Here is a 14,290-nt window from a genome sequence, read left to right on the forward strand (position 1 = left end):
CGCTTCGGGTGACGCTGCAGCAGGTGTTACAGAAAATGAGCCCGACGAGGCTCATGCTACGCTGTACACCGGGTCCCCCTCCGCCGCGATAGCATCCCGGGGTCGCAATCGCGTTTCTCTGTTAGCCGGTGTATTATACTTTCTTCTGATAACTCAGCCCCACTTTTAAAACCACTGCGTATTCTTTAATACAGTGGTCACCAACCCTGCTCCTGGAGATCGACCGTCCTGCAGACTGCAGCTCCAACCCTGCTTCAGCACTCCTGTCTGTAATTATCAAGCAAACCTGAACACCTTGATTAGATAGTTCAGGTGTGTTTGATTGGGGTTAGAGCTGAAATCTTCAGGACGGTCGATCTCCAGGAGCAGGGTTGGTGACCACTGCTTTAATAAAATGAGCATATTTGTTTTCATTAACATAATTGTAAGGGGATTCTTGGCATATTAAATTGTATCTACCTAGCCAACTTCACAGAGCTTAGTTTGTGTGGTGAATCAATAAATGAGGGAGAAAGGGAGAGAAAACTTATACTACGATGTTCATAATTGTTTTAGATGATAAGAGATGAGAACTCCTGGCCAGCCTTGTGAGAGTCAGGCTAGAGACACTGCCAGCAATCTATTAGTGCATCGGGTGCTTGATAAAACTGCACAAATGTTCATTGTTAATTATTATAGTTAACTATCAATGTCAATAATAGGCGCAACTTGCACTCATAAGTGTGACCCAATGTGTGAAAACTATAGGCTAAAAATCTAGTTATTAGTGACAAGCATCAGAGTTTGATTTTAACCATTTATTTCAATATAATTTAGTCTTTTACATGGCCTTAGTCGGTCAAAATCATTAATGCCCAAGACATTTTTTTAAATTTTGTAATAGAAAAATATGTGGTTCATAATGGTATTTTAATGGAAACCACTATAATTTATGTAATGGTTTATATTTTTTAGCTGGGTGGGTTTATGTAGAAATAGTATATCACAAATATATGACTTTATAGCGGGGGTTTCATATAGATCACAAATGTGCATTGAAAATTGCCAGCTGATAAAACCTGTGCTTTAAGGATTGTATACATATACCACCTAAGGCTAAATGTAGCTCTTAACTGGCTGAGTTAGACAGTGATTAACAAAACCAGCAAGTCCCCCCAGCTGTTATTGGCTATTGAAATCTCAAAAAATCTTTCAGAATGCTCTTGATTACATAGAAAGGCATACTCTATGCATTCTTGAGTGTGATGGTGCTCATGGGTTGTTGATCTGGGACGGGTGAGTAGGCTGGGAGAGAAAAATCAGAGTATACTCACTACAAAATAGTATATCCCCTTGGTCTGATTTATCAAAAGCAATGAGACTATGTGAAATTAGACTGAATTATATACATGAAATAGACTGTTTAAAAAGTCTTATGTCTTTTATGTCTTAAGTCTTATTACTTTAAAAGTATTCATGAAAGAGACAATTTTAAGGTTATTCTAAGCTATTAACAAGTGTAAAAAAAAGGTGTCGCTCAAGTGCTAATTCTTACCTACGTTCATTTGTTTTTTAGTTGTTATAGTGTTTCCACTTGTTCAGAAGTAAGATGGATATTTGAGCTGACTGGGTACACATTCATTTGCCTAGCATTTTACATGATTCATTCATAAAGGAGAAAATCACTGTTTCATTTTCTAAAGATTTTGTCCACTCAGGACACTAATGGACTCTCATATAAGGGCCTTATATTTCCGCCCACTTTGTTGCTATGTTGATACTGTAGCTCGGCTGTTTGCCTTCCTGTCAGAAACATGTTTTAAAGGCTCCCTCGTTATTTCGTAAGACTGACTGTATAATCCATAGGATGTGCAGTCATGCACTGTTCATTTAAATTAAACGAATCACTATTTGATACTTCCTTTACAGTATTTGATTCATTGCGAGCTCTGAGAATGTTTGAGTATGATCCTCTTTAAAATCCTTTTATGTATGATTTGGCATCAAACAAGTTTTGTGATAATTTGTAAGAGCTTATCCATTTGATCAAAAGAGCAGCTTATTGGTCTAAATGTGGTGTGTTTGTGGTTTTTTTTATTAAATTGAACGTGTCATATTTAGAAATGGCAATTAATGTGCAAAATGAAGTTTTTGAATATTTTCTAATGAACAGGTTTGACCTTAGTCTTTTCCATGAGCTCAAATCTTGGTGCTACAGCATATAATGCATATTCTAAACAATTGTGTGCTTTTAATTTTATAGCAACTGTTTGGGCAGGGCCCTTTTCTATTCCAAGATGACAATGTCGCTGTGTACAAAGCAAGGTTCAAAGAGAAATTATTGATTTAATCTAGTGCGGCAGAACTTGACTGGTCTGAATAAAGCCCTGACCAGAAACCCAGCTGAACCCCTTCGAGCCAAACACTCATCACCCATACCGATCCATGGCTTTTACACAGAGGTACAGTCATTTCCTAAGTACCTTCCAAAAAAAGCCCTTCCAAAGGTGTTCTTTAATATGGAATTGTGTGGTATAGCATTAATATTTGTTTTGATTGGAATTACTGGAATTGATTAAAAAAAATGATTAACAGGGGAAGTCCCAATACTTTTGTCCGTATACAGTATATCCGGTTCAAATCTAGGGTGTATTGTCTGGACATTTGATCTCGTCACACCCTATTTTTGTGACATCTCTCATCTCTTCATCACAGGTCACATGTTGCGTTTTTAAGCATGAATGCGTCATCCCTCATTTTCAATTATGACTAACATTTAGTTTGAGGAGAAAATCAGGCTTGATGTAAAACATGATATTATTTTCTCAAAATTTGTATCTGTTTTTTATTGTCTTCATCTATGTTTCTTGTATTTACTGCATGTTCGAAAGCTGTATATGTTTTCACACAGCAACGTTTATGTAGCCTTACATTACCTTAACTAGCAGTGTTTTTAAATTGTAAAACTTCATAGGAACAAATCAGGAAAATATAACACAGTAGTTAAACATAATTTTACACATCGCATATGCTTCCATCCGTTTCACTTTACTTCAATATAACTAGAATGCAATATTGAACATATTTTGGTATGTTCTTCAACAGACATTGGTGAGTGTAAGAATACTGCAGACATTTTGCTGTTTGTTTTGATGATTTTTAAACCGTTGTCGTTTTCAAAATTGTAACTTCATCTGTTTTTTCAACCTTTACTGTTATAGTTATCACCCTTGGTGTTATCGGTCCTAATCTTGACCACCATCCTTTAATGTAAGGTCAAAAATAAACTATTATATTATATTATATTATATTATATTATATGCACTGTTCTTATTGTTGACTCTTAAGGCTAAATGTTGAATTCACCCTCATTTGTAAATCACTTTGGATAATCTACTAAATGAATAAATGCAATTCTAGTTCTTGAGAATAATTACAAGTAAAATATTGCCTCGGTTAACCTCATGCAAACTTTTCCACCAGTCATTTATTTTATTATTCAGCTTCTGAATGTCGATGATGGTGAGATAGTCCAAGGCTGTCAATTATGTAATAGCTGTTGATTCAAGCCACTTGCTCATGGCATGAAAAAAGCCCTGACAAGCAGTGAGTGTAAACGAGCTGTACCTTAATCCGCACTTTATTCACTGTAGGTCATTTATATACGTTTATCATCACCCAACTACACGAGTGATGCCAACGAGACCTCGTCCCAGCGCAACAGCGGCTTTCACGAATGCAGCGCATGAATATTATCTCGAGCAGCACGCTACTTCGGAAGTAGGTCACCGATTAAACGTGTCTTGTCAGCTGTGTGTTCTCCCCTCGTTTCGTTTCACTGTTGAACATCGATATTATTGTAATAGCCCAACAACAGGAATCTCGTCGGTCGCGGTATGTGATTATTGGAATACAGCGGAGTGAGTGGATGACGAGGTAAATGAAGGATTACTAATCTGTTTTATCTTTGGTTATGCGCTTCTCTCGCGCTCTCTTTCCGTCTCACTCTCTCTCCGGTGGGGAAATAGCCCAAAACATTGCATGATCCGCCAGCATTGCTTTATTAATTCGGTTCGGGAATCGCTTTTTAGTTAGACTTCTAGTTAGACGGTTCTTTCATCGTGCTCATGACACAATCGCGAGGCTGGGAAATTTGGCAGTTCGGTAGGGACCGACCGAACGCGCTCCGCTTCGGCGTTTGATTTTCACGGTCGGTCGTTTAGTGTCATTTTCAGCACTGACGTTAATGAGTCGTGTTTGAGTTGACCGTGCTGGTTCAGCTGGGTCGAGATATGCGGTGGCATATATCGTAGGATGTAAGGCAAAGAGCGCTGCTTTGAGGTGGATTTTTAGCGTGTGATACGCCCTATGAGCTGCGCGAGCTCCTCTCATCATCATACACCTCCAGCACGCGATTGTCGCGTTTATCCAGGATTACTTTAATCGCGCTGCAAAAGACCGTCTGCGCTGTATATTTTTCTTAGTCGTGTTTCTTTCTTTCAAGTCTGTTGAATACACCACCCGTTTCCCGTATCTGCAGTGGAGAACAACGTGTATTTGTTCTTTACAGTGAGTGAGTTGGGGGTGAATTTCGATGTACACGGAGATCAGAGAAACTTCTTTCTTCTCTTCTTGTGCCAGGTAACGCGTTAAAGCGCAGACGGAAACGCTGAAACGTCCATTTCTTTATAACGTTTTCATTTTACGCTCGAAACGCCAGATGGCAATCCGGTTAGTTGCCAGAAAGTCATGGGCTGATACCTCACCTCAAGAAACGACGTTGTGGTAAATCATGGGCAGCAGTCCATATGCTTTCTCCCTAAACTAGAAAGGAAACCTTTAATTTTCCACAAAGTCTTGAACCCGAAGCCAACTATTCATCCTCCAGCCACATCACACTGTGGAGTTTGGGTTTTGTCACTCAATTGAATGTGCAGCAGTTTGTATATTATTTTATGAGACCCACGTGCCTCCAGATCAAGTCATTCGTGATGTAAACATAATTATGCAGTTGATTTAGTGTTGGGGGGGGCTTTCAAATGTTAGGCTATTTAAAAAGTTTCTCATTTATAAATACACATCATGTTTAAGTTGTAACTGTTTTGCTTAGAAACTAAAAGGGACGATATTGACCTTTCAAGCAAAAAGAAAAGAGTAAACTTTTAATCACGACTTTCTGGGTGAATGTTGACCTTCTGTGAACGTTGATGATTGGTTATTTACATTTGAATGTGGGTCAGTCAGTGCAGAATATATAAAAAGTCCCTTTAGTGGCTTGTTTAACCGCAGAATAGATCGCTCTCTTCATCTGACATGGCTGAATGATTTTAAATAGTAAGGAGCAGTAGGACAGCTAAAGAGGATTGTTAGAGAAATGAGAGAATGCTACAGCTGTCATTTAAAATGCTTCTCTGTGTCCATATTATAAAATTTGGTTTTGGGAATCTGGCATAAACTCTTTCTTTCACGGGTGCTGAACTCGCTCAGTTGGGTGTAAAGGAGAGCTCTGCCTCTGAGTTTGACGGATGGTGATGATGACCCCTTTTATTTGACAGATGGAGTTTCAAATACAGCAGCTGTCAAACTTAATAACTGAGCCCATGAATAAATGAATCTATTCACACAATCCTAGCATGCCCATTTATTCAGATTTTTTTCTAAGATCTGAGTAATATGGACAAACAATGTGATAGTAATAATGATACAGAACATAAAATGAAAAATCATGGTTAAAAATAGCACTGCCTTGATCAGAAATAATACCTGCTAGGTCAAAATGCATCAAGCGGAAAGACTCAAGGACTTTGGGTCCGTTAATAGGAAGAGGTAGCGATCTCTAAAACAAGTCGATAGGTCAAACCAGTGAGAGTTAAGTTTCATACGGAGCCCAATTAATACAGTATGTGTCTGTGTGTGTCTCCTGACCTGCCTCTGTTTAATCAATAGGTTCAGGGCAAATGTTGGACATGTGTTGAAAGTGTGATTGAATGTGATTCAAAATGTCATCTTATCTTGAGGAAATATCTTTTTTGATCCTTGTCTCATCGGACTGATGTCTGAGCATGACAGACATACACACTGGAATGCAAACGTACTTTTTTCAATTTAGAAGTGTGCTTATGGCACAAAAATTGCATGAAACAAATACTTATTTGTTCGGAGCGCAACCATGTAAGACACTGTTGCAACCCGGTGTCACACCAAGGCGTGTAATAGACACGCTGGTCCACTCGAAAATGCATGTCAGTGTCACACTTTGCCTCCTTTAGGCGTGAACTTGACACACTCAGTTATTTGCACTTACAAACTGAAACGATTTTATAAATAGGTATTATTTGTACTTATATATAAAATAATAGATATTTTAGAGCACTTAACCCCACTCCTACCCTAAACCTACCCACCTCCCGACGATTATAAAACACGCAACAAGCAAATAGAAGTCTTAAAGAAGCATTGTTACTTCCCCTTAAATAATTCGGGACGTCATTGTAAACAGGAAACATGTTTGACTCAGGCTTAAGACACTTTGGCACTTAATCATCAATCGCATTAATACACAGTGTAATAATATTATGTTTTGTTTCTCTGTTTATAATTATGTATAAGCCATTACATCCTCATACATTTGAATTATAGACACAATTATGGTAGTGTACAAGATCTTGTAAAGAAAACATAATTCATTCTTGCGCTTCTAATGTACATATGTGCTAAATGAATTATTACGTTGTAATGAATATTTGGTCAGTGTGATGGTGTTTATTAAAGATGAGTGAGATAACAAGTCGAAATCTCAAAAGTGTTTTTAGCCTGTTAAGATAAAATATTAAAAGCGTTTTTAAGAAAGAATGAACTTTTCTTAAAGGAAAAGTTCATCTCAAAATCAAAATTGTGTTATTTTACTCACCCACATGAAGTTCAACATGTTTTAATTAGTGTTGTCAAAAATATCGATATTTCGATAAGTATCGATACTGAAGAATCTGAAACGGTTCCAATACCCATGTCCCACGTATCGATATCAGCTGCGCGTTCCCGCTCTCTTTCTCTTTTCCGACAGTAAGTTAACACACACTGCACGTGAACGCATAACAACAGAGCCCCGCCTCCGCTCACAGACTTGACTCGTTTGTGTCAGTTAAATCGTGTTTATGTTAGAGAAAAGATGGCCAGTCTCAGTAACACATCTGGCGTGGTGCACGCTCGTTACGCTTCTCGTGTTTACCGTAGCGATCCATGTATGTGAGCTGATCAATAATTTTATCCACTCGTTTCATTCGCCCTGGTTATATGTTGTTTATGTTAGTACAGAGTCTCCGCAACAGTTCTCATGTTTAATGCACGCGTTTCTGTCTTTATGTGCGCTCATCAATGATTTCATCCACTGGTCTCGTTCGCTCCGGTTAATTTGATGTTTGAAATAATGCTGGTGCGAGTAAAGTCTCCGCAACAGTTCTCGCGTGTGATACACGTTTGCACTTCCGTGTTTACCATAGCGCTCTATGTATGTGCGCTGTTCAATGATTTCATCCACTCGTCTCATTCGCTCCGGTTAAAAGTTGTTAATGTTAGAAAGATGTCCTGTGCGGAGTCTCTGCAACAGTTCTTGCGTTTAAGTTTGCGTTTCTGTCTATATGTGCGCTGATCAATGATTACAGTATGGGCCTATGTGAATAAAAGCCAATTTAGCCAAATAAAAATGTAGGCTATTAACTAACATTAACGAACAATGAATGAGCAATACATTTGTTCAAGTATTTATTAATCTCTTTTAAATGTTAGTTAAAAAATACAACTATTTATGTAAGCTCCCCTGTTGAAAAATCCAGTATATGCTGGGTAAGGTATGTTTTGATCGATGCTGGTTTGATCTTAAACCAGCTAAGAACCATCTTAAATCAGCATATGACCATCTTAAACCAGCACATGAACAGTTTAAACCTGCACAAACCAGCAAACCAGCATCAAAACATACCAAACCAGCATAGGCTGGTTTTTTCAACAGGGTCTGGTCCATTAATACTGACAAATACAACTTTGATTTTAAATAGTAAATGTATTCGTAAAATTAACATTAGATTAACAATTAATAAATAATGTAAAAATATATACCTCATTGTCTAGTCTTGTTCAATTTAACTTCAAATAAAAATTAAAAAGGCCTATATTGCTATTGCTTATAAGGGCCTTATTGCTATGGCAGTTTATTCCCTGTGGTATCGAAAATGGTATCGAATATCAATATTTTTTTAGGTATTGAATCGAAGTTAGAAATTCCAGTATCGTGACAACACTAGTTTTAATAACTCCCGGCGTCTTCGGAACACAAATAAAGATATTTTAGGTGACATCGAGAGATTTCCAGGCCTCCTCATAGAGATCATGGTTATAGTTGTTGTCAAGGTCCAGAAAAGTACTAAAGAAAAGTACTCGTTAAATTGGTCCATCCACTCCTAGAGGCTCAATTGAATTTTTTTAAGCAACAACAATACTTTATGTGCGAAAATCAAACCAAAATAATGACTTTAATCGATATATTCTCCTCTGTCGTGTCAGTTTATGGTGCTTGTTCACGAGAGCACTTCGACGCATGCGCATTCGGTTTGCACGGTTGGGCAAAAAAGTCTGCTTGTAAACACACAGTTGTGCTTCCGGGTTGTCAGTCAGAAAGCCGGCGTCTGCCCCCACCGAATGTGCATGCGTCGAAGTGCTCTCGTGAACGCGCACCATAGACTGACGAAACAGAGGAGAATATATCGATTGAAGTCGTTATTTTGTTTTGTTTTTCGCACATAAAGTATTGTCGTCGCTTCAAAAAAATTCAATTGAGCCACTATGAGCGGATGGACCAATTCAACAATGTCTTTAGTACTTTTCTGGACCTTGACAACAACTGTAACCATGATGTCTATGAGGAGGCCTGGAAATCTTTCGGATGTCACCTAAAATATCTTTATTTGTGTTCCGAAGACGCCGAGAGATCTTAAAACATATTGAACGTCATGTGGGCGATTTAGATTTTGAGATGAACCATTCCTTTAAGTGATATATGCAGTTTGTTTATTCAGGTTGAAAGATATTTGTTGCAAAAGACCAAGACAACAGATGCTCATTAAAAATGTAAATGTTTATTTCATCTTCGCCGTTTAGTAACTGCTTTATTCCCTGCCCAATTAAAATTCCTTAAAATGTTACCAGCCCAGCAACCCAATTAGAGTCGTATTATGCTGATTACTCAACATTATTTCACATAGCCAGACACATTCATATGAATTTGCAAAGGCTATGGAAGTCATAATAGTTCCTGTACACACTATGTATTTTATGGTTATGGTTACAGCTTCAGTGGAAATTGAACATGTTTTATATTTGCTTTATAGGTTTTGCATGGCACAGTGTGATGACCCATGCGCGACAGAGGAACTGTGGATATAAGAGTGAATCTGTGGACCAGGTGAGCTGTCAGACACATGCTGAAACTATGGACAGAACTTGGCCAGAGCGCCCAATGCAAAAGAAGGCTAAAACATGCCCTTCCAAAAGAGGAAAAGGTAAGGAGATAAAAGGGAAGAACACAAAGAGAGACCGGAAGCTGTACCCCCTCAGAGGAAGACATGGATTGGGTGAAGTAGGCACGCTTAACTGTTGTGTCGTACTAACACGTTTGGACGAAAGTGACACTTGTAAGAACAGCATGAAGGCTCTGCGTAAGACTGAAGGAAAGCAGGCGAGGAAATTGCAAGGAAAGGCAAAAATCTGCAAGTGTCGCAAAAAAGCCTGTAAATCTTGCCGGTCAGCACCTGAACCAAAAAGCAAAGTGAAACCAGATAAATTTGCCTTATACACAGAATTTATCCCAGAACCTCGCCAGAGGCGACTGGCCTCTCTGAATGCAGAAGCTGTTAACAGTCTGCTGTTGGACAGAGAAGACCCCCAACAGAAATCAAAACCTTCAAAGAAGCAACAACTGACAAAACGTGACGGCTCTCACACTAAAGATTCACCGAAAGATAATGATTCTACTAGAAAAGGGAAAGACAACCGAAAGCGCTCGAACGCTGGAGAATCAGTGCCGTGTAGAAACCCAAAGAAAAAAGCGAAGACTGAGGGTATTGATTTACAAACTCTCAACGCTCCCACTCCAAAACGGCTCGCGGGTTTAAACGCGGCCGCCTTGCTAAAGCTGACCAGCATGTCCGCGGGAGTAAAACGCAGAGGTAAAACAGACAACAAACCGAGCGGCGGAGGAGTGCGAGGAAAACAACTTCAGGCTAAGTCACGTAAACAGCAGCACAACTTGCCCTGTCAGTCCAAGCTGAAAGTATCGCACCAGTGCTGCAGCCTTTGTGAGAAGCAAGCCCTCCACTGGGAGGGGAATACAGGAAGCCATGGCTTCATTAGCCCCGGATATCAGTGCAGATCAATGCTCGGATACCCCCTGAAGCCCATGAAGGAAGAAAAAACAGAGACTGAAGTAAAACCATATTACTGCTGTTCCCAGGAGAGATCAGTCGAGTACTGCCACAGACTAGCCCTGTTCCTTGGTCAGAAAACCTACCCTGAAACAGACGAACATTCTCTAAAGGGATTTCTTCCTGCTCCTCATACCCTCACACATCCAGGAATGCCCATTGGTGCCCATCCTTATCCCTGTTACCCGGGTTACTATGTCCACATCGCTCATCACGGGACTCCGACACTTCCTGTTAGTTCCAATCCGGGAACCCACGCACCCTCTTCTGTGACCCCGCTGACAATGTGCCCTAGTGGGGTCCAGAGACCCAAACTGATTCCCTCTTCAGTATCCCATCCTACAGGGATCCCTCATCCGGCATATTGTAATTCTGTGGGGACCTGCTATGGAGAACCCTGCAGGCTCAGCGGCTATGCTTACAGACCCGCACAACCCATCGCTAACAGAGCCTGCTCGTACAATGCAGGATGCTCGGGCTGCATGCACAAAATGGAAACAGGTAGGAAGGAAAATAAAATGAAAGTTTTTTTCACGTTGTCATGCTGCCATGAAAATAACTTTGCAAGGAGTTTGAACGGTTGAATTGGAGAAAAGATTACTTGCTTTTCAACTCAGATTTTTGTTTCTTGTGATTGCGTTTGAAGCATGGGGGTGAGATGGGCTAGGCTGTGCCAGTTTTTAACTCGAGACTATGTCCACACTAATCCGGATACATTTAAAAGATGAGTTTTTGTTTAAAAACGTTCTTCGTCCACACGACAAGTGTTTTTCAAATGGTGCTCATCCACACAAAAACATCTGAAAATGCTCACATCCGTGTACTGCGCATTAGTAAAACGTAAAACACTTCAGCATGTTTATTTGTGACAGACATGTATTTACTTTTTGCCTCTAAAATGATGCAGCAATGTAGAGGAAAAACCAGGACATACAGGTGTACACGACATACAGATCATTTAAATGTAAGAAAAATATAAAAATGAATAAACATTTTATGAATGCAAAATTATTTATACAGTACACAGACATATATTACGTAAACACAAATTTTATTCTGGATGTGATTCATCGCGATTAATCGTTTGACAGCCCTAATGAAAAACTAAAAAAAAAATTTGTCAAATGATCACGCTAAAACAAGACACTATTGTCCGTTAATTGTCCAAATTTCATATTTTTAACTGAAAAATCCATGCATGCTCAAGCGCGCCACACGGTGTTCAATGAAGACATGTACAGAGATGTTGCACCGAGACACTGGCCGCGTGCGGATCCTCTCATATCGAAAGTATTTATCTCAAAACTCAACAGTCACTTTCATTTTGATATGCAAGTCTTTCTTTATGTACGATGTTATCTCACATTGTCAAAACAAATGCAACGCGGAGACTAAAAGAAGCAACTAAAGAGACATACACGTGGTGGAAAAAGTAGGAAAGGGAGCGAAAATATTTTACATGCACTTCCCAAGAACATCGTGTTCCTTTGCAAAACTTTTGCGTTTCTCCAAGAATATTTTTCTTTCCCTCAGAAAACTTTTGCATTCCCCATAGATTATTTTGGGCTCCCTTCTGCAAACATGAGCTCCGACTTTGACGAGAAGGCCACCCTTCTGCTTTTGCCCAAACGAATGACATTAGTATTTCTTATTCTGCATTGGTTCATATACTGTACATTATTTTCATATAATTGATCAACATTATCAGTTGATCGCGCAAAGGATTTTTTTATTAATATTCCAAAAAAAGAACAGCACTGCATTACAATAATATAAAGAACGAAGGACAAGAAAATAAATAAATAAAAAAGGAAAATAAAAGGAATGGAAAATCTCAAATAGTAAGAAAAATGTCATCATACATTTTTCTTATTGATATCAACGAGTTTAAGAGATTTTACTAAAAGCGAAATCTCGAAAGACATCAAACCTAGGCAAAATCGTAAGACATTTTTTGTGTGAATAAAAAACGTACAATGCAAAATAAAAAATAAAACAGCAAGATCGATAGCACAGTCACTGCAAAAAAATAAAGAAATATATCTTTCAATCTCTCCCTCATCTTTTAATGGATTATCAACATTTTAGGGACATTTATGCGTGTAATGTGGTCAAAACTGTGATCCAAACTATTGATGCTTGTACTGGCAGCTCCGTCTATTTTTTTTTAGGGCTGGTTAGGGGACCCCCCAAGAGCTTTAAAACAAATTCGAACACTGTAGAGGAAACATACTGATAAATATACAATAAATGCACTCTTAAGTTGCTTTGGATAAACGTTTCTGCCAAACGCATAAATGTCAATATGATTCTTGAATATATATTGAATATAATCTTGAAAAATGCGGTGACACAAAGCTATGCATTGTCAGTGGGTGGGAGTATGTGAACAATTTACTTTTTTCAAGACAAAAAACTGTTTATGCATTATCCCTTTCTAAAGCTTTTTTTGCTACTGAAGATATCCACAAATCACGACAACTGGCACTAGAGCTGAAAATCTTTGCCCGAACCCGACAGACCCAACGTGACCCGACGGTTTCGGTCGGGTTCGGGTTTAATTTCTATCATTTTACACGGGCTCGGGCCGGGCTCGGGCTTGCGCGGTAAATGAGCGGTCATGTGATGCGTTCCGATTAGCGCGAGAAAGATGCGAAAATGGATGCTGAGGTGAAACGGAGGCTTGCCTCTGGCGATTACGTTTTGGTTGCACCAGCAACTAAAGCAAAGTCTGAGGTGAGGAAAAGTTTTGACCATGTGCGTAATGAGAATAATGAGCCAGTGGGATATGTGAGATGTTACGATGTTACAGAGGACTTATTTTACTTCTTTGTTCCAACTTCCAAGTGGCCTATAGCCTACATTAGTCATTAATAAATTATGTTAAAACATATATAAATGACGCATTCTTGACAAAAGCTGTGTGCGTGCGTACATTTGAATAGCCTAATGTCGGGCTGTAAACGGGTTCGGGCTTTTAAAAAGCTGTCAATCAAAATGTACTTGTCGGGCTCGGGCCGAATTCTGTCGGGCTCGGACCCTGTCGGGCCTAACATTTAAGGCCGATTACAGCTCTAACTGGCACATCTTTCTTCACTCTCCTCACCGATTTCAGAGTTTTTGTTATGCATAACATCAATCTGAATGTTTGAACAAATTTATTTCTGAAATGAATGAAATGACTTCCACATCCATCAATCCACGTCAATGTTGGTATCCTCAGATATGACCAGTCTTTGTAAATGAACTCATACAGACTCCAATGCAACTTATCTAATAGTGTAAAACACAACAAGTTCAATGTGACATGACGAGATGTGAAAAAACCCTTTGTGTTTGTGTCAGCGGTTTGAATGTGAGAGAAACCTACCGAAATTCTCTTCCCCAGCCACATCATTGTGGCTACATGTTCCCTGCAGTCTGTTCACCACTGGTATAAATGTGAGTAATTGTCACAGGTGGGGAGGGTGCTGGTTATTTTCATTGGCAGGGGACTTGAACTGTCTGTTCATTGTGAGGTGGCAGCTGTGGTTTCGCAGCCGCCTGTGAACCTCGGCACAGGCAAAAAGCTCTGCAGACATGCTCCCATGTTGGTTTTTAACCGTATGGCTGCGTTACGCACTGTAATTGTTTTACCCACCGTAATTCCAGTTAATCAGATGGTAATCTGACATTCTGTGAGCTTTTCGTAGGTAGGGCATTACTTTATCGTGACAAGACAAACAAGGCGAAGGCATTTCAGTATTACCTTAAGGCTGCTGCATTTGCTTTGGTATTACATTAGGGGTGAAAATTGCATAATGCTGGAAACTGTAAGGCATCTGTTGAAAAAGCAG

The 14,290-nt window shown here is 39.3% G+C and overlaps 1 protein-coding gene across 1 annotated transcript in view; it reads left to right on the forward strand.

Annotated features, from left to right (window-relative positions):
* The first annotated feature begins 3,587 nt into the window (after positions 1 to 3,587).
* The window catches only part of bahd1 (bromo adjacent homology domain containing 1), a 33,329-nt gene continuing 22,626 nt past the window's right edge, over positions 3,588 to 14,290 (forward strand). The window contains exons 1-2 of the mRNA XM_057343085.1: positions 3,588 to 3,759; positions 9,363 to 10,955. Of these exons, the coding sequence (XP_057199068.1) occupies positions 9,383 to 10,955 (1,573 nt within the window). The 5' untranslated portion in view covers positions 3,588 to 3,759; positions 9,363 to 9,382. The remainder of the gene's footprint in view (positions 3,760 to 9,362; positions 10,956 to 14,290) is intronic.

Source organism: Triplophysa rosa, linkage group LG10 (assembly GCF_024868665.1).
Source record: "Triplophysa rosa linkage group LG10, Trosa_1v2, whole genome shotgun sequence".
In the NCBI taxonomy this organism is placed as follows: domain Eukaryota; kingdom Metazoa; phylum Chordata; class Actinopteri; order Cypriniformes; family Nemacheilidae; genus Triplophysa; species Triplophysa rosa.